Below are 26,628 nucleotides of genomic sequence, written 5' to 3'. Positions count from 1 at the left end.
AGCTACAATTGCTCTAAAAAATAGTCTATTCAAAAGAAAAAAAATAAAATGATACCTTTCCTAGCCTGTGTATGTACACACACACACACACACACACACACACACCCTGCAGGGAGAGATGTTACTTTCTTCCTGGAGCAAGTAAATGAAATACTCCATTCTTATGATGAAATAAAAGTGGTTATTGAAGGATAAGTAGGAGTTTTACCTTTTAAAAATACAGCCATAAGGAGGAGGATGATGAAATCAGAAGAAAGTTAGAAATAAAGGCCGGACTGTAAGGAGACGCTCCGTGTAAAGGAAACAGCCCCGGGCGCCACTTGGTCAGTGTTTGCACACTTGGAACACACGTAGGAAATCAGGACAAAGGGGCAGGTTGGTGAGACGTGGGTCTCAGGACCTTGAGCACCAGGCCCCTCAAACAGGTGACGGTTACCGCAAAGGACACCGAGGCTGCACTGTCCAGGCGGGCGTCGGGGGAGGGGCTGGGCAGCGCGCCCTGTAGGCCACACTCCAGGGGCGAGACTCACAGGAGGGCAGATCAGAGACGCGGGGATGGTCGGGCTCAGCCAAAGGAACAGCCAGATGGGTTCCTGCCGGGCAAGGACATCCTTGCCTATGGGCCTCGCGCCCAACCTCTCCTAGGGGCAGAGGGCCATAGAAAGTCTGCATAAGCAAAACTAGGAGAGCAAGGCTTCCAGGAGGAACGTACAAGGTGGAAAAAATAGACCCAATCTCAGTGCCCAGTTTGGAGCCCTTTCAAGCCAAACACGTTTATTTCCCATAATGAATTCGTGCAAGAGATGGGGTGGCTATGCCGGCGTTTAAAAGCTGTAGATCCGGGGTGGTGGCCCTCTGTGCAGAGTCAGATCTTGATATCCCAGCAGAGCCGCCCGCTCCCGGGGCGCAGGTGGACATCATGTTTGGTCCGGGGGCAGCGACTCTCCTCTGCTCAGCTCCGTATCCTCCGTGAGCGCGCTCTGGAGCGCCTGTCTGAGCGGTTTCCGGCCCTGCTGTTGCCTCTGGCTTCCAATGAAGAAGTAAAGGAGGGGGTTGACCCCGCTGTTCAGGGCGGAGAGGAGGTGGAAGACGGCCGGCAGCAGGAGGTGGGAAGGGAGGAAGGACGGTGAGAGCCTGTGGACCAGTAAGCCCACACCGAGAGGCAGACTGAGCACCAGGAAGGCCAGCACGGTGAGAAGGATGACCCTGGAGAGCTTGGCGGGCGGTCTCTGCCAGGAGCAGCACTGCACCCGGATGAGCAGAGTCAGGCTGGACACACAGAGCACCAGAAACGTGAGGACGACCATCCCGTAATAGACCAGGTGTATCACGTCACACGAGAAGTCTGCAGAGTGGTCACACAAGAGAGCCAAGATCCCCGGACACAATGACAGTCCCCAAATCAGAGCGCACGCGATGGCCGAGAGCTGCGCCGGGCGGCGGCATTTGTACCAGATGGGGAAGAGCACGGACAGACAGCGCTCGGTGCTGACGGCCATCAGCAGACTCGGCCCCACCAGGTAAGAAGAGAAGGCGGCCGCTTTTAGGAGCACATAGAGAGCACCCATGAAGCTCTTTAACAGAACCAAGAGGAACCCGACGCTTTTGCAGAGGAGGAAGGCGAAGTCGGCACCTGCCAAGTGGAGGATGTAGACAGAGAAGGGGTTCCTCCTGATGCGGAACCCGAGCAGCCAGACGACCACCCCGTTCCCCACCAGCCCACAGAGGCTCACTAACACAGTCGCAAGGAAGACGGTGTTTTTGTAACTGAAAAAGACCTGGTCACTGTCCGCGCTTCTGCTGTTCGTTGTTGCGTTTGCTGCCGTCGGTAACTCAGACTCGTTATTCGGGTCTGACGGCCAGGGCTGCGGTCTGGGAGAGAAGCCCAGGGTGTCATTTCTGGGCTCATGAGCCATCCGCTGGGCCCTGCTGCAGGGGTCACCCCTGTGAGGATGGAGATGTGGGAAGGGCCTGGACCCTGAGGTTGGGGATGATCCCGTCACTCCTCCAGACTCCGGCTCCAGACCCTCCCCAGAGACAGGGAGCAAGCACACGGCGTGTGAGCCGCGGAAGTGTCCCCCAGAGCTCTGCTCTCAGCAGCCGCGATGCTGGCACACGCACACGACCACTGTCCTTGAGCCCAGGTCCAGTCTCTCCCTGGAGGCTCCTGAAGAAACACTAGACTCACACGTCCCCAGAGCCCAGGACAGAGAGGGCCAGAGATCCGGCCTCTAACTGGCTGGAGGGACCTCGCTGGGGCAACTGGTCTCGCCTTGAATTTTAAATCTTCAACTCGTCTCTCTTTTCATCATTGACTTCTTTTCTTGAATACATTCTGTAACTTTGTGAATCAATAGAAATCATCAGAAAAGAGAAGAGTGTTCAAATAAAAATGAATATTAATAAAATTATATGAACAGAACACATCAGTAATATACAACAATGTATTTGTCCCTTTGCTTTCAGTTGTTATCACGCACAAAATACACAACGGTACTGTTGGCTCATAGTCAATGGCGATTTCCAACATAGCTCATTCACACCCACCCACCCACCCACACACACACACACACACACACAGAATGATGACTATTGAATGCAGGAAAAAATGCTGTAAGTGTGTCACAGAAAAGTGTGCGGTGTCCCTGTTTTACTTATACTTTAGAATTAGTATAAAGGCAGGAATCATTTCTTTATGACCTTGTTTATTACCATTTATTTGTTACATCCTCTTCATTCCATTGAACCGATGCCTTGTTATTTAAGAATTCCACATGCAATTTGATTTCCCGTTTTACCAAATGAAAACCTCTTGCAGATGGCCTCGTGCTTAGAGACGGTTTTGTGTTGACTGGCGTCCCTACGAGGTGGCCGTGTGTGAGCATCTGGGCTTCTGCTCGTCCTCTGTTGTTGACAATCACAGACCCACGTTTGAGGCCGTGTTCCCAGCACTCGGCTCAGACTGGGCTTGCGTGAGGCCAGCACTGGGTGCTCTGGCATCTGCACAGAAAACCGTCTGAGCGCCACTGTGGAGCCCAGCCTGCCCAGCTCCTATCTGTGCACCTGGCGTCCCCTCTAGGGGGTGACAGCTTAGGGGATGTACTTGGCCCTGCGGTCTACACAGCACCTGGTGCCCTGACAGCAAACTGTAGTTATGGGGTTTTCTCTGCTCCATCCTAGTCTCTGCAGCGGCAGCACTGAATGAACCAGGAGACGTTTATCAACAAATCTTTACCACGGAATTATTGTCTTAAGTCAATTCTGTCCGTTTTCATTGGAATTTTGATTATGATATCATTCTGTGAATGTTGATAATCCACATAACGAAGAATTACAATTTCTAGTAAATTTAAAATGATATGCTTCAACTCTTAGGCTGCTATTCTGTACCATATCTGATAAGTAATCTAGTTGATTGTTTAATACGTTTAATACTCATTAATCAAATTTACTAATTAATTTCCAAAGTTATCTCAAAAGGGAGACTGGTTAAAGATTGAAATTCATACCCACCCATTTGTTCTCTTATGATTTATCAATATCTAAAATTAGAAGAAGACACGAATGCCATTCACGACCAGCGTAGAGAGAGCAGTGTTGGAAACGAGAAGAAACAGCTGCTTAGAGTGAACGGGAAGGGCCACCTCACCCCAAACCAGATCGAGCAAATATCAGGCTCAGGGAGCCTTCCAGGGATTCGCCCTGGAGAAAATGTCTGATCAGGCAAGGGGGACATACTTCACCTTCCTGACAGTTTCTCCACTGAGACCACTTTAAACTCTAAGGTAAAAAACTTATTTATCTTTTTCACAAGACAGTGATTGGCATTTCGATGATTCGTGAATATTTGTTGACCAGATGAAAAAATTAACATCACTTATTAGGTTCCAAGAGAGACATCCTTTTTTCCACGCCTGAGCTGGGAAGTACACTGTCCCCCCCTCCTGCCCACTTCTTTCTTCTGCTCTGTCTCATCACCTGATTAATTTTTTTTAACTGCACAGGTTATATAAATCCGAGGAAACAATTAGTCTCAGGATGACCCCAGTGGTTTGATTGTCGCATCAGCCTTACAAGAGTTAGAGATCTTGCCCTGTGTCAAGTTCTCCTAATAACTCAAAGGTACAGGTGGCGGGGTGCACAGGTGCAGCGAGGAGAAGTCGGAGACCCCAGTGCAGCTCCTCAGGGTCTTCCTCACGACCTTAGGGCACGCACTGGCCCAGATTAACACGTAAGGTCTCTAAGGAATGGAAGGTGGGTGCGGCACGTCACTCACTGAAACAGAGCGATTCAGTCACGCGCCATCTCCGTTTTCTGCTTCAGTAACCATGGAGCTGACAGCGAGAAGTCCTATGCCCTTAAGTCCATAAATTCCAGGCTGGTTTGCCTTAACCGTCAAGACACGACCATGATACCCCACCGAGAACGTCGCATATACAGGGGCACTTCTTTATCGTTACTCCAGGAGACACCATCAGGACACCATGACATCGCCACCCTGGCGTGCTGACAAAGACATTTGCCTGGATTCTTCCTCCCTCCCTCCCTCTCTTCCTCGTATTCTCTCTCTTTTTTTTCTCTTTCACCAGGTGTCACCAGGTTGGGGATGGCGGGTTACAGACCTACTGTCAACCCTTGTCTCTCGTGGGCAACACACGTGTGTGTTTGGCGGGTATGGAGTAGAAGGGTGCCCAGGGTCTTCTGGGAGGTGAGCTGTTAAGGAATGAGCATCTGAGTTGTAACAGAAAACAACAAGGTGGAAGACACCAAATGCGTGCTGTAGAGTGACGTGCTCAACGGGAAGACTCGGGGCCAGACCTCCTGGGCTCTCCTCCTGGATCTGCCTCTTCCTGGCTGTGTGATGATGGAGAAGTCACTTAAGACACAATGCTTCAGCGCACTCGCCTTTGAAATACGTGAATACTGCTACACACCAACAGATTACGGCTTCTGTGAGAATTACATGAGCGTGTACATATGAAAAACTTAGAACCCTGCCCACCCAATGTAGGGACTTAAAACATATAGTTCTTCCTTGCCTTTTAAGATCACTATTACTATCATCACCATCATCATCATCATCATTATCATCATCATCATCATCATCTCTATGAAACTTTCCAAATTCCTTAACTCTGCCATTTCTCCACAACTCAGATGCTGCAAATTCCATACATGAATGTTCTGGGTTGAATCGTGTCCCCCAAAATGCATATATTGAAGTCCTAACCTCCAGGACTTCAGAATGTGACCTTATTTGGGGATAAGTTCTTTACACAGTTAATCAAGTTAAAAGGAAGTTGTTAGGGCGGGTCCTAATCCAGCGTGACTGGTGTCCTTATACAAAGCAGACATTTGGACACAGAGACAGACACGCACAGAGGGAAGGCCACATGAATATGAAAGCAGACACGGAGCTGACGCATCTACAAGCCAAGGAACGCCAAAGGTCGCCAGCAAACCCCCGACAGCTGGAGGGGAGGTCTGGACCGGATTCTCCCTCACGGCCTCGGAAGGAGCCAACCTGCTGACACCTTGATCTCGGACTCCCGGCCTCCAGAACTGAGAGACAAGCAATTTCTGTGGTTTAAGCCACTCCCTCTGCGGTACTTTGTTACGGCAGAAGTTAGAAAACTAATACAATGAACTAGAAATCAAATAGGCCATACTGGACCACGGACCACTGCACTCAGGACGCATTCCTGTAAGCCTGTTAGGGGATAAGGTGTCTGATAAGAAGACATCTGGCACAAAACAGAAGCAAAAATGCATCCAGAGAATGCAAATGTTTCACCGAACAAGAGAGAAAGAGACTGTGGGAGTGAAATCAGACTCAAATGACCCCAAAGCTATATTTCACTGACGTCTACTTGGAACTAGATATTAGACAGGAAGACGTGTCCATCTACCTGCGTTCCCGGCGAGATTTGTCGGCTGTGAGAGTTAAGACGTCTCCAGCTCTGTGGTGGAGCCAGCCCCAAAACATCTAGGCTAAAACACGGTGGAAGTCTTCACACTCAGCCCACAGAAAGTCCAAGCCGGGGGTTCCTCATCACAGGTCGTCCTTCCTCTAGTGTATTAGGGACTGAAAGTCTTTCTGTCTTTTGTCCGGGAACTCCCTTGTGGCTCCCAAGACAGCTCTAGACATCAGTGAACTCGCAGGTGGAGGGGGCGATGGGAGGGGGCACGCGGACGCCACAGCGACTCACCTCACTCTGCCTCGTTACCCCACACGGAGCCGGGTGGGATCCAGTCCTGGGGCTGCTTCTCACTGCAAGGGAGGCTGTTCCTGCAGAGCCCAAGAGGATGAAATGCACTTTGTGACAGGCCGCTTTTCTCCGTCCTTCTGTCTGGTTACTAAGCGCCTAGTCGTGCTTCCCGCAGGCACGCAGGCATCCTCAGAAGGTGGAAGACTAGCCTCCACTCACGGCGTCTAACTCGGAGCCCGAGATGCAGGTCGCGCTCGGTCCAGCCCTCTCTGTTGGGTTCCCATGTGAGTCCTCATGTGGTGGCATCGTAAACTCTTACAAGACAACGACCAGCTGTGTGACCCCCGACAAAACAAACACGCGGTGGAGAAGCAGGAATGGAACGACCGCGACAACCCTCTCCCTTCCGGGCAGCGCAGGAGGACGGGGAGACCCGTCGCAGTCACGGGTCAGCGGCTATAGACGCCCGCGTGGGTGCAGGGGGCTCCGGCCTAGACCCTATCTCTGCTCTAGAGTGGACCCTGGTATCCATCGCCCTCTGCGGCTCCTGGGTCCACGCTGTCAGAGGGTCTTTCTTGTCCGTGTGTCATGACGGCTATTTCCAGAGGGGTGTCGGACATATACTGTCCTTGGAAGCTGTATATTATTCATAGGTCACTTCATTCTAGTGAAATACGGGGCCGGAGGGCAGTTTGCAATGTTGAGTTGTTGTTAGCCTTGGATCCTGATTTCTTTGGCAACGCGATTCCCTTAAACTCAACAGAATTCATTCTGTTCGCCTCCAGTCTGTTCCGTAGGCCAGGAAACACACGCATTCCTAATTCCCACACATGGTTCTCAAACCTCCTTCTTCCTTTCTTTCTCTCTCCTTATACCTCTCCCTCCTCTCTCTCTCCTTCTCTCTCTCCTTCAATATGAGGGAAGACTCTCTCAAGCATCTTGTATGGACTTGGTTTGGAAAGCCACAGCCTTATTCTGTTCCTTGTGAGCAGGCCAAGTCTTAATAGGCGTTTGTTCCACAAAATCATTCCCACCATATTGCTTGTTATTTGGGGTCTAGAAAAAAATTCCTTATCCAACGCTCTTTGGACTTAAATTTGTGGATACATGCTATTCAATTTCATTTCCGTGTGCAAACTAGACGGTTATTTTAACGAGCTCATCTCTTCTCTGTAATATCTTAGAAGGAGAGAAGAAAACCCAACACACCTAATACCATGCTTCCTTCCTCGTTCCCCCTATTTCCCCGACAGGCTCAGGCTCAGTCAGAATGGTGTCCGCCTTCTAAGTGTCAGGAGGCAACAGCTTTATCAAATATTTTACAACCGCACAGCGTGAGTCTCTGTATGCACTACCTTGCATGTGAGTCTCTTCACCACGTGGCACTGGAGCCTTCAGTAAATGCTGATGATTACCATTTTTGTTATCACAGTACCCACCCCACAGCTATAAAAAATGTAAAAGGGTTCAAGTGTGATAGAAGGTTATTCACCACTCACCTGTGCTCCACACTACCGCTCCTGATGAGCAAGGGGCAGGCGTGGGCCCCTCTCCTCCATGCAGAGCTCAGGAACACGGGCTCTGTCCATTTTCTGGCTCCACTGTCTTCAACAGGAGTCCTCCAGCCTTCTCTGGACACACTCACTCACCAGGAAGACGGATACACAACACGTGTGAGCACGTGCACGTAAGAACCTCGCAGGCGAGGCGTAGAGGTGGCTCACGACTCTTCTCCTCCTGTTCAACCAGCCAGAATTCCGTCACATGGGTACTACTGACTAGAAGGGGGTCTGGTAAATGACATCCAAACTGGGAACAAAGGGATGGTATGAAAAACAGGCAGTCAACCCTAGAGGGTTCAGGAAAAAGCAGAAGAAAAAACATACAATATATATTTATATAATGTTATATTATTATATATTATATGTATTATACTATACATAATTTTCTTGAAAACAAATGACTGTTTACTTCACCAGATTAAAATAAAGCAAATTAGAAGAAATGGACGGAAATCAATGTAACTCATCATATTAACAGACTGAATAAGAAAAAGCACGTGATTATGTCACTAGATGCAGAAATGCATTTCACAACATTCAACATCCATTCATAATAAAATCTCCCAAAATATTAACAATAGAAGGGAACTCCCTTAGCCTAATAAAGGGTGTATAGGAAAAACCTACGGCTAACGTTACACTTGACAGTGAGAGGCTAAAGCCTTCCCCTCCCTGAGCGGGAAAAGGCAAGGGCGTCCTCTCTCACACTCATCTTCTGTCCTGAGTGGTGCCATTAGATCAGAAAAAGAAAGAAACTGCACGTGATTGGAAAGGAAGAAATAAAGCTGTCCTTACTCTCAGACGACCCCCAGGAGGGGTTGTGTGTGTACAGAGAGATTTACTTTAAGGATTGACTCGTGCGATTGTGGAGGCTTGTCCAGTCCAAATCTGCAGGGTGGGTGGGCGAACTGGAGACCCGGGGAAGAGGTGATGGCGCAGTCTGGAGTCCCAAGGCCGTCTGGAGGAGAAATCCTTCTTGCTTGGGCTGGTCAGTCTTTTTCCATTAAGGTCTTCACCTGACTGGATGAGGCCCACCCATTCAGTAACCTGACTATAGAGGGTGATCAGCTTTACTCAAAGTCCACTGACTTAAATGTTAATCTCACCTAAAAAATACCTTCACAGAGAAGGGAACCCTTGTGCATTGTTGATGGGAATCTAAATTGCTATAGCCGGGCCGGCCCCGTGGCTTAGCGGTTGAGTATGCGTGCTCCACTGCTGGCAGCCCAGGTTCGGATCCCGGGCGCGCACCAACGCACCGCTTCTCCGGCCATGCTGAGGCTGCGTCCCACATACAGCAACTGGAAGGATGTCCAGCTATGACATACAACTATCTACTGGGGCTTTGGGGGAAAAATAAATAAATAAATAAAATTATAAAAAAAAAAGAGAGGGTAAAAAAAGACTATTTAAAAAATAAATAAATAAATTGCTATAGCCATTACAGAAAACAGTTTAGAGGTGACTCAAAAAATTAAAAATAGAACTACCATATGATCCAGCAACTCCACTTCTGGGTATATATCCAAAGGAAATGAAAACACTATCTCAAAGAGACATCTGCACCCCATATTCATGGCAGCATTATTCACAGCAGCCGAGACATGGAAACAGCCTAAATGTCCATCAACCGATGAATGCGCACACACACACATCACGTTTTATTAATTTTTCAACTAAAAAAAGAAGGAAATCCTGCCATTTGCAGCAACATGGATGGACCTGGAGGACATTACGCTGAGTGAAACAAGTCAGACACAGACAGACAGACACCCATCATCTCTCTTACGTGTGGATCTGAAAAGATAGAACCAGAGAGCAGACGGTGGTTGTCAGGGGCTGGGGGAGGGCATGGGGGGTGCTGGTCAAGGGTACAAACTCGCAGTGATGAGATGAGGAAGTTCGGGGGATCTAACACGCAACAGTGTGACTAGAGTTAACAACAGTATACTGTATACTTGAAACTTGCTAAGAGGGTACATCTTAAATGTTCTCACCACACACACAAAAAAGAAAAGAAAAGAAAAAGCAGTGGTAACCCTGTGAGGTGACGGCTATGTTAATTAGCTTGATTGTGGCGATTACCTTACAGTGCATAACTACATAAAACATCACGTTGTATGCCTGAAAGATATACAATTTTTAATTGTCAGTAACACTTCGATAAAGCTGGAAGAAGAAAGAAATGTAACAAAAATACCTTCACAGAAACATCTAGAACAGTGTTTAACACTATCTGGGTACCACGGCCTAGCCAAGTTGACACACAGACTTGACCATCACGCTGACTTCTGGGATTATACAATCAGTGAATACCGATTGGGGCAGAGAAGTGGAATCCCCCTTTTTTGCTTTCTCTATTCCTAGTTCTAAAGTCAGGACACCACGAAGGGACAGACAGGACGAGGGCAGCCACAGAGCAGCCTCGTGGCTTTGCTGAGTCCAGGGAACCACAGAGAAGACGGCTCAACAACTCACTGGCCCACGATTGCTCACTGTTCCGGTGAAAATGGATGGACTCCTGAGGCCAGAACGAATTCGTGTGTGAACAGAAAATGCATGTGAGTTCACACGAGGCCTCCGGGGGAAGCAGTGTGGAGTCCACGAGAGATAAAGAACTAATGTGTCAACACAGCAGGTCTGGAACCAGACGTGGGCTCCTGGTGAATCTCCCTCCTTAGTGTCTAGTGATGGGAAGCAGAGTTACCTGTCTTGTGACGACGAGAGATTTCTCAGCGTTTTCAGCATTTGTCCTGCCTTTGTATCTTCAGTAGTTTGAGCTGCAGTCAGAGCAAGTGGATTCAGCTGTGATGAAGCTGCTTCCAACATCAGACTAACGCTCCTGAGCTGCACACGTGCACAGCCGGCCGCGTTCTGCCCCTGGGGCGGACACTCTCGCCTTCTGCCCAGGGAGGGTCTCGCGGGAAGCCCAAAGCTAAAAGGCGCCAGAGCTGGCTCTGCATCGCCTCTCTCAGCGGGACGCCCTCGGGATGACAGGGTTTAATCCGGGGCAGTTACACACGGAGCCTGGTGGCTGCTGGTCCTGGCAGGTGTGGACCCGCCACCCTCTCCCAGCTCACCCTTCTCTCCCGTGACGACCTACGTGGGCTGGTCATTTTCTCAAGCCCCAAGAACTGGGCTTTTATCTTCCCTTTGGGGAATCTGCCCCGAGGAGGCCCACACGTTTCAAGCCTTTCCACACTGACTGGGCGTTTCAGCATCGTTTGCTCGCAGGAGGTGGAGAAGCAATGAAGGAAGAAAGAGCTGGAGTGAAGTGCTCAGGGCTGGGTCCCGCAGAGGTTCTTGGGGCCCCTGCCTCTGTCTCCTGAACCCCCGCCCCCCTCTCCAGGGGCACAAGCAGAACCCGCCCAGCCTGCCCCGGGGGCTGGAGGCAGCCAGAGCAGAGGGCGAGCCGAGGGAAAGCGCACCCCGGCCCCCAGACAGAGCCTGGCAGGGTAAGCACGGAGATGCCGGGGGTCCAGGAGGAGAGAGCGGGTCCAGGCCAGAGAGTGGAGAACAGACATCTCTTCTCACCTGCACCTTCCCGCAGAGGCTGGGGCGTCCTGACGCTTGGGGAGCCGCTGGAGCACCATCTCGGTGGCGAGCGGAAGCCTGAGCTCGTCTCCACAGCGCGGGCTCACAGCGACCTCCCTCAGGTGCCCTGTGGTCAGACGCTGGCGCAGGCTGAGGATCAGGGTCTGCGGCGGGTCCAGGGACGCCCTCCTGCACCTTACCCTCCTGCCGTCACGTGGGTTCACTCGGACGACACCCTCAGAGCCTACGGGTGCTGGCAGGCGTCATCATTGCCGCTTCTCTAGAAGCAATCTGAGTAGAGAGTGCTCATTCCACTCACCGTAATGGCAAATACCACAGAACACAGCTCACGTACTCCGGGAAGACGAGTCTCCGTTTATTTCTAAACACCCGTTTCAATATATGATGAAGAAAAAGTATTGAGTCAGCCACAGACTTGCTGAAATACCTGGCCATCTCCATTCTTTTCTTTATCGATGGAGGTTAACAGTTAATTCTGATTATCAAGGTAGAAGCCAGTGACCTCAGGATGACTAGGGTCCCACAGAAGCAGCCCCGACTGCCCACTGTTCTCCTGTTCCTCTGCTTGGGCCACAGTGGCCCCCAGAGCTCCCGCCTCTACCTGCCTCAGGGCCTTTGCACTTGCTGTTCCTTCTGCCTGGTATGTTCCTGTGGCCTTTCACGTCTCGGGCTTTCTCACCCCCTCCTAGTTTCAATCACAGATCAGCCTTTCAGGGAAGATTCTGAGATTTCTCCGTATCTTTCTCCTTCTGCTGCTTTACTTCCCCATCAGAAGTTTTCTCCATCTACCTTCACGAACTTTGTTGGGAAATTATACAGCACAGTTCTAAATAATCCACGGATCAAAGAAGAAATCGAAAGAGAAATTAGAAAAATTTTGAACAGAACAGTAATAAAAATTTACTGCTAAGTGCTTTATGCATTTTGAGGCTATTGCAAATTGAATTTGTAAATTCATTTCATTTTCCAATGGATTGCTGCTCTCGTATAAAAATTCAACTCATTTTTGCATATTAACCTTGTACCCTGCAAAACTGTTAAATTGACTTATTAGTTCTATTAGCTTTTTTGTAAATTACTCTAGATTTTCTGTATAAACAGTCATGTCATCTGCAAATAGAGTGTTTTTCTTCCTTTTTGACTGTTCTGGCTTCTATTTTTTTCCCGGCCTTATTGCAATGGTGAGATCCAATCTGACTTCGCGTGGCAAGTTCGGGCATCCTTGCCTTGCTCCTCAGCTGGGACGTCCAGTTAACCCAGCGCCTTCGTCTAGAATCAATTGGCTGCCTTGGTTTGGGTCTATTTCTGGGCTCTCTGGACCCGTCCGTTGACTCTTGTGTCAGCGCCACGCTCCCCTGATCACAGCAGCTTCGCGGGAAGGACTGAAGTCGGCTCACACCACTCCTTCAGCCCCGCTTCTCTTTTGAAGATGGCTTTGGACACTCAGGTCCTTTGTGTGTTCACATACATTATGGAGTCACCTTGTCCATTTCTACAGAAACGTCTTCAGAGATTTTGATTGAGACTGTGCGAATCTACCGAGAAACTCAGGGAAAGTTGATCTCTTGACAACATTTAGTCTTTCCAACTGTGAACGTGATCTATGTCTATTTATTTAGATCTTTATTCTCAGCAATCTTGTGTAGCTATTGTGTTGAGCTCTTACACCAGGATTTTATATTACATTTATTCTGGGGGGAGGGGATGTTCAATATTTCATCACTAATATGATGAAGATTTTCTCATTGATACTCCTTAGCAGATTGAGAAAATTCCCTTCTATTCCTAGTTTGCTGAATGCTTTTTTTTTTGATGAATAAGTATTGAATTTTGTGAAATGCTTTTTCTGCATCCTAAGATGATCAAGTGGTTTTTCTCCTTTATTCTATTTAAATGGGAAAACAAAAATGTGTATAAGAATAACCATAGCATGGGCCGGCCCCATAGCTTAGCCGTTGAGTGCTCGCATGCCGATGCTGGCGGCCCGGGTTCGGATCCCGGGCGCGCACGGACGCACCGCTTCTCCGGCCATGCTGAGGCCGCGTCCCACATACAGCAACTAGAAGGATATGCAACTATGACATACAACTATCTACTGGGGCTTTGGGGGGGAAATAAATAAATAAAAAAATAATTATTAAAAAAAAAGAATAACCATAGCAGTTTTACTCATAATAGCCCCAGACTGGAAAGGGCCCAGGTGTCCATCAACAGGAGAATGATCAATAAATTGAGGTTTACCCATAAAATGAAACCCATGGAGATTCTCAAAACCTTTATGTTACCGAAGGTCACCAGATGCAAAGTAGTGATTTCTGTGTAATTCTACGTAGTTGAACTGTGGCGGCCTGTGGCAGAGGAGGGGTCGGGGATCAACTGTGAGAGACACAAGGGAATTTTCTAGGGATGTGATGTTCCGTATCTTGGTAAAGGACTGGCTTACACAGCTGCACGTGCTTGTCAAAACTCTACGAATATGCAGCTCATTGTTGATAAGTTTTATATTCAAAGGAAAAAAATTTGAACAAATAATAAACTCTAGTTAATAATATTCACGCTGAAGTGTTCAGGGGGAAATATACTGATATCTGCAATTTACTTTCAGATGCATCAAAAATTTAAATGGTTTGATGCGTGGAAAGAGGATTGTCTAGGTCTGTTGTAAAGTAAGTATAGCATGGGGCCGGCCCTGTGGCTTAGCGGTTAAGTGCACGCGCTCTGCTGCTGGCGGCCCGGGTTCGGATCCCGGGCGCACACTGACGCACTGCTTCTCCGGCCATGCTGAGGCCGCATCCCACATACAGCAACTAGAAGGACGTGCAGCTATGACACACAACTATCTACTGGGGCTTTGGGGGAAAAATAAATAAATAAATAAAATTATAACGTAAGTATAGCAAAATGTGGAGTCCAGGTGGTGGGTACATGGGTGTTCACTGCAAAATTTTTTCAACTTTGCTATATGTTTGATTTTTTTAATAATAAGATGTTGAGGGGAGAAAAATAATAATCTCAGTACTGGTTATATGAGTGCATGCACTGTGCAATAATTCACAGAACTCATAATTTGTGAACTTTTTGATATATCTTATAATTTCAATTAAAAATTTAAGGAATATGTGTAGCAGAAAAATTTAAATCAAATGTTATGTGTGGGCACAAGAATACTAGAGTGAAAATAACTCAAGATGAAAAACTTTTAAATGAATAATGAATAGTTTGGTAAAATACTTAAGAAATAAATAGTTCATCAAAGATATGCGTCATGAAAATAGAAATCCTAGAAGCACAGCTCCACATCCTCTGACAAAATAAAAGTATAAAAGGAGTTCGAGTATCCAAATTTATAATTAGGTACCATCTCTTGTCCCAGCTTTATTGAGATACTATCAACACACAACATACGTGAGATTAAGCTGGACAATGTGATGATCTGACTCGTATATAACGCAAATGATTACACCAGAGCCTTAACTAACACCTCCACTGCGTGACACAATTATAATTTCTTTTTTGTGGTGAGAACATTTAAGATTTACCCTCTTAACAATTTTCAAGTATACAATACGGTATTGGTAGTTATAGTCACCGTGCTGTACATTAGATCTCAAACTTACTCATCTCACAGCTGAGAGTTTGTACCCTTTGACCCACATCTCCCCATTTCCCCTCCCCCAGCCCCTGGCAACCACTGTTCTATTCTTTGTTTCTACGAAATTGGCTTTTTTAGATTCCATATGTTAGTTAGATCATACAGTATTTGTCTTTCTCTGTCTGACTTATTTCACTCAGCATAATGCCCTCAAGGTCCATCCGTGTTATCACAAATGGCAGGGTTTCCTTCTTTCTTGTGGCTGAATAATATGCCATTGCATATGTATATACCACATCTTCTTTATCCAGTCATCCACTGGTGGACACTTAGGTTGTCTCCATGTCTTGGCTGCTGTGAATAATCTGCAGTAAAACACAGGGGTGCAGATATCTCTTCAAGATAGTGTTGTCTTTTGGTGAAGTTCTTTAAATTATCCCTCTGAGAAGTGAACACATCAATAGCCAAAAGTTAAATTAGGGTATAAGTACTTGAGTAACGCCATTACCAGCGCCCTTTTATTACACATTTGGAATTTTGTACTCAAATATGATATACAGTTTGCCAGTATAGATAGGCCAATTATAGACTTTAACCATATATTAGAACACAAAGGACATCTCGATAAATTTCTATATTAAAAATATTAGGCTTAGTAATTTATAGTATACAATAAAAATAGATGTTAACACTAAAAAGATCAAATACAACTGGAAATTTTTTTTTTTACAAAATTAAGTAGCTTTCAGGTTGACAAGAATAATTTAAAAAATGGAAATTATCATATTTTTTGGAGTAAGTGAGAATAAATGCACCACATACAGACACCCGTGAGATGTGGACACGAACGTCCCCCAAAATGCCTACATTTAAAACGAATAGCTAGCAGGTGAAAAATATTTCATATAATTGAAGTAACCTTTTAAGCTTACCTAAAGAAACTAAATACTTAACTACCAAACAAAAGTTGAAACTGAAATTGCTACGGACAGGCCTTCACGAAAGACCACATACCAGAAGCAGCCGAAAGAGACTGAAAAACAATCTCAACCACAGGGAGTTCAAAGACGCAGTTCGTGAATAATATTTCCAGTAAATTTCTCCCAACCTGGAAAGAGGAGTCAGTTCCACCCAGGACTGTGCCCATTTACTGCCCATCCCAGGCCAAGGCGGAGCAGGGGAGGCGTCCTGAGGGGTTAGTGACGTGGCAGCCGAGAAAATGGGCCTGACTATTAGCTGGGAGACGACGTGCTCGCTGTGCCCCAAGCGCGTCATCGTCACCCTCCGGGAGCAGATGTTACAGACGGAGGGAGAGAAAGTGCCCCTTGCTGCTGTGCTCCACTGTTCAAATCGCCGCTTCACCACTTACGGGTGTTGCCGGCTCAGCTGAGGCCGCATCGTTGATGGGATGAAAGGATGTGAAGGGCGCAGAGGGGGTGATCCTGCTCCCACCCCTGAGCCCAAGGCCCCAGAACTTGTTCCCATCAGACCTTGGAAGAGTCGAGATTCAGGAAGACAATGGCCACACCCAACTACAACCTCACGGTTTTCTATAACAGAAGCTTCACTGACATGGTCCGTAAACATAAAACATGAACGGGGACATTTGTCCTCCCCGTGCTTTATCCTGGGAGAGCTCAGGGAGCATTTCCTCTTGATCATCTACCTTTAACAGAGGGGGAAGTTCCCAAACTCCATCTTGACTAGAAAGGGAGAGTTCCAGGAAGCAAGGACAGCTGGTCTACCAGTCCCTGCGTGACAAAGTGGCCATGAATGTGGCCAAGGGAGTGAGAACAAGAAGCCAAGTGGGGCCTCCCTGCGCCCTGATCCACCTGGGAAGTGCTCTCATCACCAAGGCAACGCGGGGCTGACGTCCAGTGCAGAGGATCTCCAAACTGCTCGCAGCAGCGCTTGTATCGTGTGGATCTAACACTGCACAGGCAGAGATTTTAACGTTCTCTTTCAGCACCCTCTGTCCAGATGGTTTTGTGAAGCCGTCTCTACGTTAATTTCCCCTCAACCAAACTCCCCAATTCATCCAGATAGGTAGATAGATATGAATAGGTATAGATGATTTTTTGAAATTAGAACTTATGCAAAAGACCAACTTTGGGGGAAACGATGAGACCAAGATGAAATCACTCATTTATTCATTCAGCAATGATTGGGCACCAACTGTCCTGTCTGTGCCCAGCCACCTTCTTTGGGCATACAGTAGCAAACACAGCAGAGGAAAACCCCTACCTTCTTGTGGCTTACATTCTAGCTGGTGTGTTTTATAGAGAAAGATTTATCCCGGAAGGAGGAAAAGCAGTGTCAGAAAGCACGGCTTCATTAGGGGAGGGCATCAGATCCAGACCAGGCAGTGCTGGGAGCTGCCCACGGGGGTCACTAGGGGAAGAACCAAGCAGACAAAAGCCCAGAGGGAGGAGGGTTTCTGGAGTCTTTGGGGACCCCAAGGAGGTCACTGAGGCTGGAACCAACGGAGCAAAGACAGGAGAGGGAGGAGAGAGAGAGTGGATTCAGGGGAATGGGGGCAGATTCTTAGGACTGGGAAGGGCAAGACACAACTAGTAATTTACGATAGTAGAGGAAATTATAGAGACTGTCCAAAATTTCATCTTTTTTTTTCCTTTGATATTAAATCCAGTCTGCACTAGAAAGGAACGAAGAATCTTCATCACCCTAAGCCCATCACCACCGCTCTCCTATACAGTCAACCACCCGGCAGAGGAGATGAAGACTCTGAGATTGCCTCTTGGGGAAGGGAAAACAACTCCTTCACCGGCACTTGCGGTAATCGAGAGTTCCCACCGGGGTCCGCCCGCCGCGGGCACCCACCGCGCGGTCCCTGCACCTGCTCCCCCGTCTTCGCGGACGGGCTCCATCCCGGCCACTCGCGCCGCTTTCGTTTCGCCGTGCACCAGCGCCACCTGGTGGCCAGACCTGCACCCTACAGCCGGCCCACCTCCCTGGTCTGAAAAGAACAGTTCAGAACACAAGACCCCAAACAAAGGGATGGTTTTTCAATCGCTGAGCCAGATACAGGCGCCTACGCTGACTGCAACGCTGAAGGGGTGGAGTTCCTAGAAGCGCTCTGTGGGAAGCAGCTAGGGCGTGCCTACGCGCCCACAAGAGCGCGCGCACGCTCGGATGATTGAGCGGAAGAGGGCAAACATCAGGCGCACGCTGAGTGCAGGTTTGCAAGCGTGGGACCGTGAAGACGCGCGGGAGCTGAAGCCCCGTTAGATCCCAGCTGGTCATCACGGCTTTTCTTTCGAGTGTCTTGCACGTACACAGTTTGTAAAACAGCCAGTAGGGTGTGCGCTCCGGGCGACGACTCTCCTGGCTTCTGCCGGCGCGCGGGCACGGGGAGGCCTCTGCCTCGCGGCCCCTCCCTGTCCAGGTCAGGGGCATTCCGCCCCGCGCGCGGGGGTCCAGACGCCCCTGCCGCTTCTCAGTGGACGTCAGCTCCTCTTGGTGTCCGGCTTGGCGGGGGAGGGTGAGGGGGTCACGCAGACCGGGCTGCCCCGCGTCCCTTCTGCCCGGGGTGCTTGCAGAGTGCCCCCCTCTGGCTTCAGCCTGACGCGGCGCGGGTCGGGGAGTCCAGGCGCACTTTCCCACCGAGGCGGAGGAAAGAGGCATCCGCCGCGCCGGGGCCCGTGGGCAGGCGCAGCCAGTCACTCTGGGCCCACCAGGAGGGCTGGGGACCAGGCTGTGCTGTCTCCTCAGTCTGGGGGAGCCCACACCCCAAGATGGCTCCAGGGAGGTGCTCAGAGGGGCGGCAATGACCTAGCGCTCGTGCGCAGCCCTGGAGAGGAGGCCAGCATGCGGAAGATCTGGAAAAAAGGCCGATTCAGGACAGCTTCTCCAGGAGCCAGAGCACGGGCAGAGGAGGGCTTGTGGGGGGCAGAAGACGTCTCAGTGACCAGGGTCCCAGCAGGAGCCTCTGCTGTGGGTGCTCTGTGTGATCTGGTGGCCCTCACAGCACGTCAGCCTTGTCCAGAACATCCAGAACATCCGTCTGGGGTGGATGAACTTGACCTCGGCGCGCCAGTCCAGGACTGCTCTGGGGATGCCCACAGAAGTCTGCTCCTGCACCTTGTGACTGCTTCCCACTGTGGAAACAGCGGGCCCTTTACAGTGAGATTTGCAAACCAGTCCTAGCAGCCACCTGTCCCCTTCGTTAGAGAGGTCACATGATATGAAAGTTACTGGAACGGTTAAGACAGCTCTCCAAGACTTAGGAGAAGCGAGCAGGAAATTTCAATAGTATCTTTCTTTTTTTTGTGAGGAGGATCAGCCCTGAGCTAACATCCATGCCAATCCTCCTCTTTTTGCTGAGGAAGACTGGCCCTGGGCTAACATCTATGCCTACCTTCCTCCACTTTATATGGGACGCTGCCACAGCATGGCCTGAAAAGTGATGCATCTGTGCGTGCCCAGTATCTGAACCCAGGCTGCCAGCAGCGGAGCACGCGCACTTAACCGCTACACCACCGGGACGGCCCCTTCAACAGTAGCTTCTATGTATATCACCATGGTTAATTTTGTGTGTCAACTCGGCAAGGCTGTGGTGCCCAACTGTTTGGTCAAACACCAGTCTAGATATTGCTGTGAAGGTATTTTTTAATGAGATTAACATTGAAATCAGTAGACTTTGAGTAAAGCAGATCACCCTCCATCATGTGGGTGGGCCTCATCCAATCAGTTGAAGGTCAAATGTCTAAGATTCCAGGCCCATCAGGAGCACATTCTCAGCAAAGCTCTCCCAAAATTGAAGAAGCACATGGTGAGTAGGAGCGTCCCCGCCTCGTCCCCAGGCGCTGTCCCAGGAGTGAGGACAGGGGAGGTGGGCCCGGCCCTCCTGCTGCTGAGAGAGTTTGGTTTCATTTTCCTGGTCCTGTGGGGCCAGGGGCCAGCTGGGGCTGAGCGGGGCTTCGGGAAGTGCGTCCACCTGGCCCCTGGGAGCGGCTGCAGAGGGCCCTGTAATAGGGGGGTTTGCGCCGGGGCGGCAGGCCCTGAGCACGTTCTGGCCTTCCATGAGAACGAGGGGCAGATGTCCACCGGCATTTACACTGCCAGGTGGTTCCTGCAGTGCTTCCCTGACCGGGTGAGGCTGCCAGGGAGACCCCGGTCCGAGACACTCCTGGGCCCTGGAGGACGACGCTGTGCTCAGGCACCTGCAGGCCTCGATGCTGGAGCTTCGGAGGATGAAGTGGGACCTGCCCCCCCTCAGGAGGCCTCAAGGGCACGGTCCCCTCCCGATTCACCCTCTTGGGGCAGTGCACAGTGGGGAGCCCCCAGGGCCTTCCCCTCTTCCATCCCCTCTTCTGCTCTAAGAAGCTTCGGCAAACCAGGCCAGGGCTGGGTGTCAGGGCTGACCCTGTGGACACGGGATCAGCAGCCTGGAGGGTTGTCCTCAGTGTCAGGCCAGGGCGGCCACACAGGAGCCACGAGGACACCACGGGCTCCACCCTGCACGGGCCCAAGGGCCTGGTGGAGAAGTTAACCCAGTCTGCTTACTTTCAGCACAACCGGAGGAGTTCCCCACGGTGCCCCTGGGCCCGGAGCCAGTGTCCCCAGAGCCCAGGCCCCTCCTCACCTCGCCAGGGTGTGAGCAGATCCCCACAGGGGACGGGCAGGCCCTCCCCCTCCTACCCGCCCAGCGTGAGCAGCCAGGACCCTCGCCCACCCAGGCTGTCCCCAAGGCCGAGGAGCAGCAGCGTGAGGGGGCCTCCACAGGGCCCATGGCTGCACAGGCCTCTCTGGGGGCCTCAAAGGCTCCGGGTCTGGTCGGCCTGCCCCTAGCCCAGGACAGCTCTCGGGACGGGCTGCAGCTGCGGAGGTTCTATTCCCTCCCAAACCTGCCAGGGAGTCAGGAAGCCCCGGGCAGGTGGCCCCCAGACGTGAGCTCTGAGCTGGAACACTGGGTCTCTCTCGCTGCATCACCTGCCTGGGCCACCCCCAGGGCCACCGGACAGGCCCAGCCCTGCCACCCCCCAGAGCCCCAGCGACAGGTCCCGTCCAGATGGAGGAAGACCAAGCCCTTGTGCCCCAGACACCCCTCCTGCCCTGTGGAGCCTGCAGCCCACACCCCTCTCAGGACAGTGACCAGCACGACGGAGATGAAGCCCTGGCAGGGCCCGGCGAGCTGCCCCGAGGCCCCAGCCGTCCCCGATACCCCCTGACCTCAGGGTCCATGGGGAAGCTGGAGGCTTGAGGTCCTCCGGAGGGGAGGGTGATGGAGAGGGCGGTGGCCCCGAAGCCCCAGCCAGCAGCAGCGTACCATCTGTTCACGCTGGCCTTCCTGGAGGACGGTGCCCCCCTCACACAGCACCAGTCCCTGACGCAGAGGGGCCTGGCCTGAACCCGGGCCCTGGGAGGGCAGGGGCGCCATGAGCGCTCCCCCAGCCGGGATGAAGACAGAGGGGACTGAGCCTCCTGTGTCCCTGCTCAGTGCTGGATTCTGGCCCAGGGCAGGGCCAGCCCTCTCTGAGAGGTTTGTGGCCACCTGGCGCTTGGGTGTGCCGCGCAAGCCCACGTCGGTGACCTGAGGCAGCTCCGGGAGCAACAGGCCCCCCAGCGAGGGGGTGCAGGGGCAGGCGGGCCGGCCCCACCCTAACACCCTCGAGGTGGCAGGGACGGCCAGACGCTGGGGCCCTGAGCGGACACCTGGCTGCAATGGGGCAGAGCCCAGAGGCCGAGCTGATGGCGCTGGGCCCTGCTCCGAGAACCCGAGAGCTGCTGCTCCAGGTCGGGCTGGAGGACACTGTCGGAGGCGGGTCCCTCACTCTGCTGTCATCAGGAACTGCTTTTCATGGTCCCCAAACTCAGAAAATGCGACCCCACCCAGGGTCAGAAGGTGGCTCCAAGGTGGCAGACACCTGCCCCCAGTCTGGTTCCGGCATTCCCTAAGAAGGCCTTCCTCCCAGGGGGAAGGGACGTGCCCTTGGCCTCAAGTCTCCTCTTGCTGATTAAAGATCAATAAAGAGGGTTTGTGATAAACACAAGACTGGCCTGTCCTTGCACCACCCCAAGCTCTCTGCAGGACCGCTGGGTGCCCCAAGGGGAAGAAGGTGGTGGTCCCTGGGCCTGGAGCACTTCCTCCCTGAGGACGAGGGGCCTGACTGCTGTGCTGGACTTGTCACCCTGGGTGGGCATGTCTTTCCTGTTTCAGACTCCACGACTGCTGCTCTGTTCTGTTACAGCAGGAGCGGCACATGGCACCCGGCCCACCCCACTGCTGTCTGTCCCTGCAGGGCAGATGAGAGAACATATGGGTCCTCTTGTGGCACGAGAGGGGTGCATGCGGGCCAGTGCCCCCGCATTGGCTGCCGGGAGGAACCTGCTGGCCTTGAGGACTGACGCCACTGCGGAGGCTGGTCTTGCTCTGTCTCTTCTCTGAGTGAGGAAAGCTGTTCCATCCAGCACGTGGCTGCCTTGCGTTTTCCTGGGCGACTCCCATACTGAGAGGCAGTGGCAGAAGTGGTCAGCCATCTACTGGTGACGGCCACAGCTGTCTTTGCTGGACACAGACTTCATAGGGTTTCTATGCTTTTAAATTTGTTAAAGTTTGTTTCTGGCCCAGAATATGACCCATCCTTGTAAATGGTCCATGTGCACTTGGAAAGAAAGAGTTTTCTCTGTTGTTGGGTGGAATATTCTGTAAACGTCAATTAGGTCAAGTTGCTTGGTAGTGCCGTCCAGGTTTTCCACATTCCTGCTGATTTCTGCCTCCGTGTTCCATCCGGAATTGAGAGGGGAGTGTTGAAGCCTCCACTAGAATCGTGTATCTGCCTCTCACCCCTCTCAGGTCCAGTGTGTGTCTCTTGTATTTTGAAGCTCTGTTGTTATGTGCATAGATGTTCACGGTCGTCTTGTCTCATCACCATGGAACATCCCCCTTAGTGTCCTCACGGCGTATGTTTCTCCATCCCTTTACCTCTGACCCAGCAGCTAAGTTGTAATATTACGAGGGCTCCTTACAGACGGCATATAGTGGGTATCTCTTCTTCATCCAGTCTGACAATCTGTCTTCAACTGTTGTGTTTACAACATTCACATTGAAAGTGATGATCGAAATAGATTAAAACCTGTTACCTTTGTAGCTGCTTTATTTCTGTTACATTTGTTCTTTTTTTCTTTTTCCTTTTTCTGCCTTCTTTGGGTTAACTCAGCATTTTTTATTATTCCATTTTCTCTCTTCTATTGACTTATTATTTACATATTTTTTAAAAACCTTTTTTAGTGGTTGCCCTAGAGTTTCAATATACACATTAAAGTAATCTGAGTCCACCAGGAAATATGATTATACTGCTTCATGTGTGAGGTGTTAAAATACACATTCAGCTGAGTAAATTTGGAGACCTACTTGGCGCTGCTGAAGGATTCCTGACCCGGGCAGCATCAGAGCTGTTCCAGGGCTACGCCAGCCGGGGAGGCTTTGACAGTGCGGAGGGCGGGAGAGGGGAGGAGTCGCCAGCAGGGAGAAACGGAAGCTCATTGGAGGAGAGGAAAAGCTCAGGGGATGGCGGCTCCTCATTGGCTGAGCTGTGGCGTTTCCCGTTGGCTGAGCTGTGGCGTTTCCCATTGGCTGAGCTGTGGCATTTCCCATTGGCTGAGCTGTGGCGTTTCCCATTGGCTGAGCTGTGGCATTTCCTCATTGGCTGAGCTGTGGCGTTTCCTCATTGGCTGAGCTGTGGCGTTTCCCATTGGCTGAGCTGGTTGCTGGGCAAGAAGGAAGTCTTCCTTCTTCCTGCTGGAGTAGAAATGTAGATGCACTTCCTGTTTGGGAGGTGAGGTATGTCTCTTCCTGTTGGGGTCAGTAGCCGACCTCTTCCTGTTCAGGGTCAGTAGCTGACCTCTCCCCGTTGGGGTCAGTAGCCGACCTCTCCCCGTTGGGGTCAGTAGCCGACCTCTCCCCATTGGGGTCAGTAGCCGACCTCTCCCCGTTGGGATCTGTAACCGACCTCTCCCCGTTGGGGTCAGTAGCCGACCTCTTCCTGTTCAGGGTCAGTAGCCGACCTCTCCCCGTTGGGGTCAGTAGCCGACCTCTCCCCGTTGGGGTCAGTAGCCGACCTCTCCCCGTTGGGGTCAGTAGCCGACCTCTCCCCGTTGGGATCTGTAACCGACCTCTCCCTGTTGGGGTCAGTAGCCGACCTCTCCCTGTTGGGGTCAGTAGCCGACCTCTCCCCGTTGGGGTCAGTAGCCGACCTCTCCCCGTTGGGGTCAGTAGCCGACCTCTCCCTGTTGGGATCTGTAACCGACCTCTCCCTGTTGGGGTCAGTAGCCGACCTCTCCCTGTTGGGATCTGTAACCGACCTCTCCCTGTTGGGGTCAGTAGCCGACCTCTCCCTGTTGGGGTCAGTAACTGACCTCTTCCTGTTGGGATCTGTAACCGACCTCTTCCCGTTGGGGTCAGTAGCTGACAGCTTCTTCTTTGGGGTGACTGATGATGAGTGGCGGGCGTGAGAGCCCCTCCACAGGCCTTCCTGCCTCCAGTCTTAGTTGCGGTTTCCCGCGTTAATTTTCGTGGTTGCCCTGGGGTTCACAATACACACTTTAAAATCTGAGCTCACCAACAGATAATCCCACACTGCTTCATGTGTAAGGATCTCGTATTCCCCATCCCTCCCTCCTGTGCCTGCTGCATGGTTGTCACACGTTCCACATTTGCATATGCTGTCATCACCCAGGTCAGCGTTGCTATCGTTGTTTTAAACAGTTATCTTTTAGAACAATTAAAAATAAGGAAAGTATATTTTACCTTCATTTTTTCAGTTCCAACACTCTTTCTTCTTTTCTAGATTCAAGTTTCTGGTCTCTATCACATTTCTTCTGCCTGAAGCACTTCCTTAAACATTACTTAGAAGGTAGGTCTGCTGGAAATAAATTCTCTCTGTTTCCGTTTACTTAGGAAAGTCTGTATTTCTCCTCTACATTTGGAAGATATTTTTAGTGGATACAGAATTCTGGACTGACTGTTGTTTTAACCCTTTAGAGATGTCGCTCTGTGATCTTACTTGCATGGTTTCTGATGAGAAATCTGCTGTAATTCTTATCTGTGTTGCTCTGTAGGCGACACGTGTTTTATACTCTGGCTGCCTTCAAGATTTTCAGCATTTTAAATATGATTTGCCCAGGGGTGTGTGTGTGTGTTTGTGTGTGTATGTGGGGCGGGGGGTGTTTGGGTGTTTATCCCGGTTAGCATTCTTTGAGTTTCTTGGATTGGTGGTTTGTGGTTTATCACTAACTTTGGAAAATGCTCAGCCGTTATTTCCTCAAGTATTTCTTCTGCCCTCTTCTCTTTTTCTTTTCTTTTTTTTTCTAGGATTCTAATTACACATATATCGTACCATTTGATACTGTCACACAGCGCTTGGATGCACTGGTTTTTTTTTGGCTCTTTCTCTCTTCGCATTTCAGTTTGTGTAATTTCCACTGCCCGGTTTTTAAGTTCAGATTGTTTCCTCAGCTTGTCGAGTCTACGGATGAGCCCTTTCAGAGGCATTTTTATTTCTTACTGTGTTTTCAATTCCTAGTATTTCAATTTTATTCTTACGGTTGTCATCTCTCTGCTGAATTACCTATGTGATTAAAGGGCTCCCACATGTCTCCTCCCGTATAAGCCTTCAGACCTAACCACTATTTCCACTGAGTCGCCATAGACTAATGTTGCTTTTTTTTCATCGTAAGAATGGACGTACTCTTTTGTGGCTGGCTAATCTGTTCAACATTTAGGTCTCTGAAATTTGTCCATGTTGTCATATGTAGCAGTTCGTTCTTTTCCGTGTCCTGTAGTCCTCCATCGTACAAACACCTCCATTTACTTATCTGCTCTGTAGTTTACGGACGTCTGAAACGTTTCTAGTTCTGGGCTATTAGGAATCAAGTGGCTTTGAACCTTTTTGCATATGAGTTTTGGTTGACATTACTATTCTTTTCTGTTGGGTATATAAGCCGAGTGGATTTGCTGGACCATAAGGAAGTAGTTTTCAAAAATGATTTGCCAAGTTTTGCTTCTTGCAACAATGTATGAGGGTTCCAGCTGATCCACATCCTTACCCAGATTTAGTGTTTTGTCGTTTTCATTTTAGCTATTCTTACACGTGTAGTGGTACCACATTGTGACTATAATTCTGTGTTTTTCTGATGATGAATGAGTCCGAGCAGCTTTCACTATGTTTATTAGCCCTTTGGCTATCATCTTTGTGAAATGTCTGTTCAAATCTTTTCCTATTTTTCTATTGAAATACCTTTCTTTTTAAAATTATTCATAGAAGCCATTGTTATCATTATTATTACCATATTTAAATTATTCACAGTATCCTGACACTAGTTCTTTGTCAGACATATGCCTTTTCAATATCTTCTCCAGCTCTTCTGGTTGCCTTTTCATTTTCTTAAAAGTTTCCTTTTAATGACAGATTTTTTAAATTTTAAATATCCCAAATTGTCATATTTTACCTTTTAAGAAACATGGAACATCATAATGTTGTTCTCTTAGGTTTCCTATAAAAGTTTTATTATTTTTAACCTTTCACATTTAGGAACGCACTGCATGTGGAATTGACTTTTGTGTGTGGTGTGAGGTGAGGGTCAAGCTACCTTTTCCCCACATGGCAAGTCTGTTTATCTCACACCATTTGTTGAAAAGACCGTCCTCTCCACACTGCACTGAAGCATCACCTTGGTCGTAAATAAGGTT

General features: G+C 49.9%; 1 protein-coding gene across 1 annotated transcript; it reads right to left on the bottom strand.

Moving 5' to 3' along the window:
- Positions 1-917: 917 nt before the first annotated feature.
- On the bottom strand, positions 918-1,916 carry LOC131395869 (mas-related G-protein coupled receptor member X4-like). Its single transcript, XM_058527675.1, has one exon. It carries the CDS (start codon positions 1,914-1,916, stop codon positions 918-920), a length of 999 nt encoding a protein of 332 aa, XP_058383658.1.
- Between the last annotated feature and the right edge of the window lie 24,712 nt (positions 1,917-26,628).

Source organism: Diceros bicornis, chromosome 31, assembly GCF_020826845.1.
Source record: "Diceros bicornis minor isolate mBicDic1 chromosome 31, mDicBic1.mat.cur, whole genome shotgun sequence".
Taxonomy (NCBI): Eukaryota; Metazoa; Chordata; class Mammalia; order Perissodactyla; family Rhinocerotidae; genus Diceros; species Diceros bicornis.
The sequence above is the reverse complement of the archived record's forward strand: the minus strand, read 5'-3'. Positions and strand labels throughout refer to the sequence as shown.

Bases quoted from the DNA above. Each gene is read 5' to 3' on its own strand.
- LOC131395869 (XM_058527675.1), bottom strand. From the start codon at position 1,916: ATGGCTCATGAGCCCAGAAATGACACCCTGGGCTTCTCTCCCAGACCG.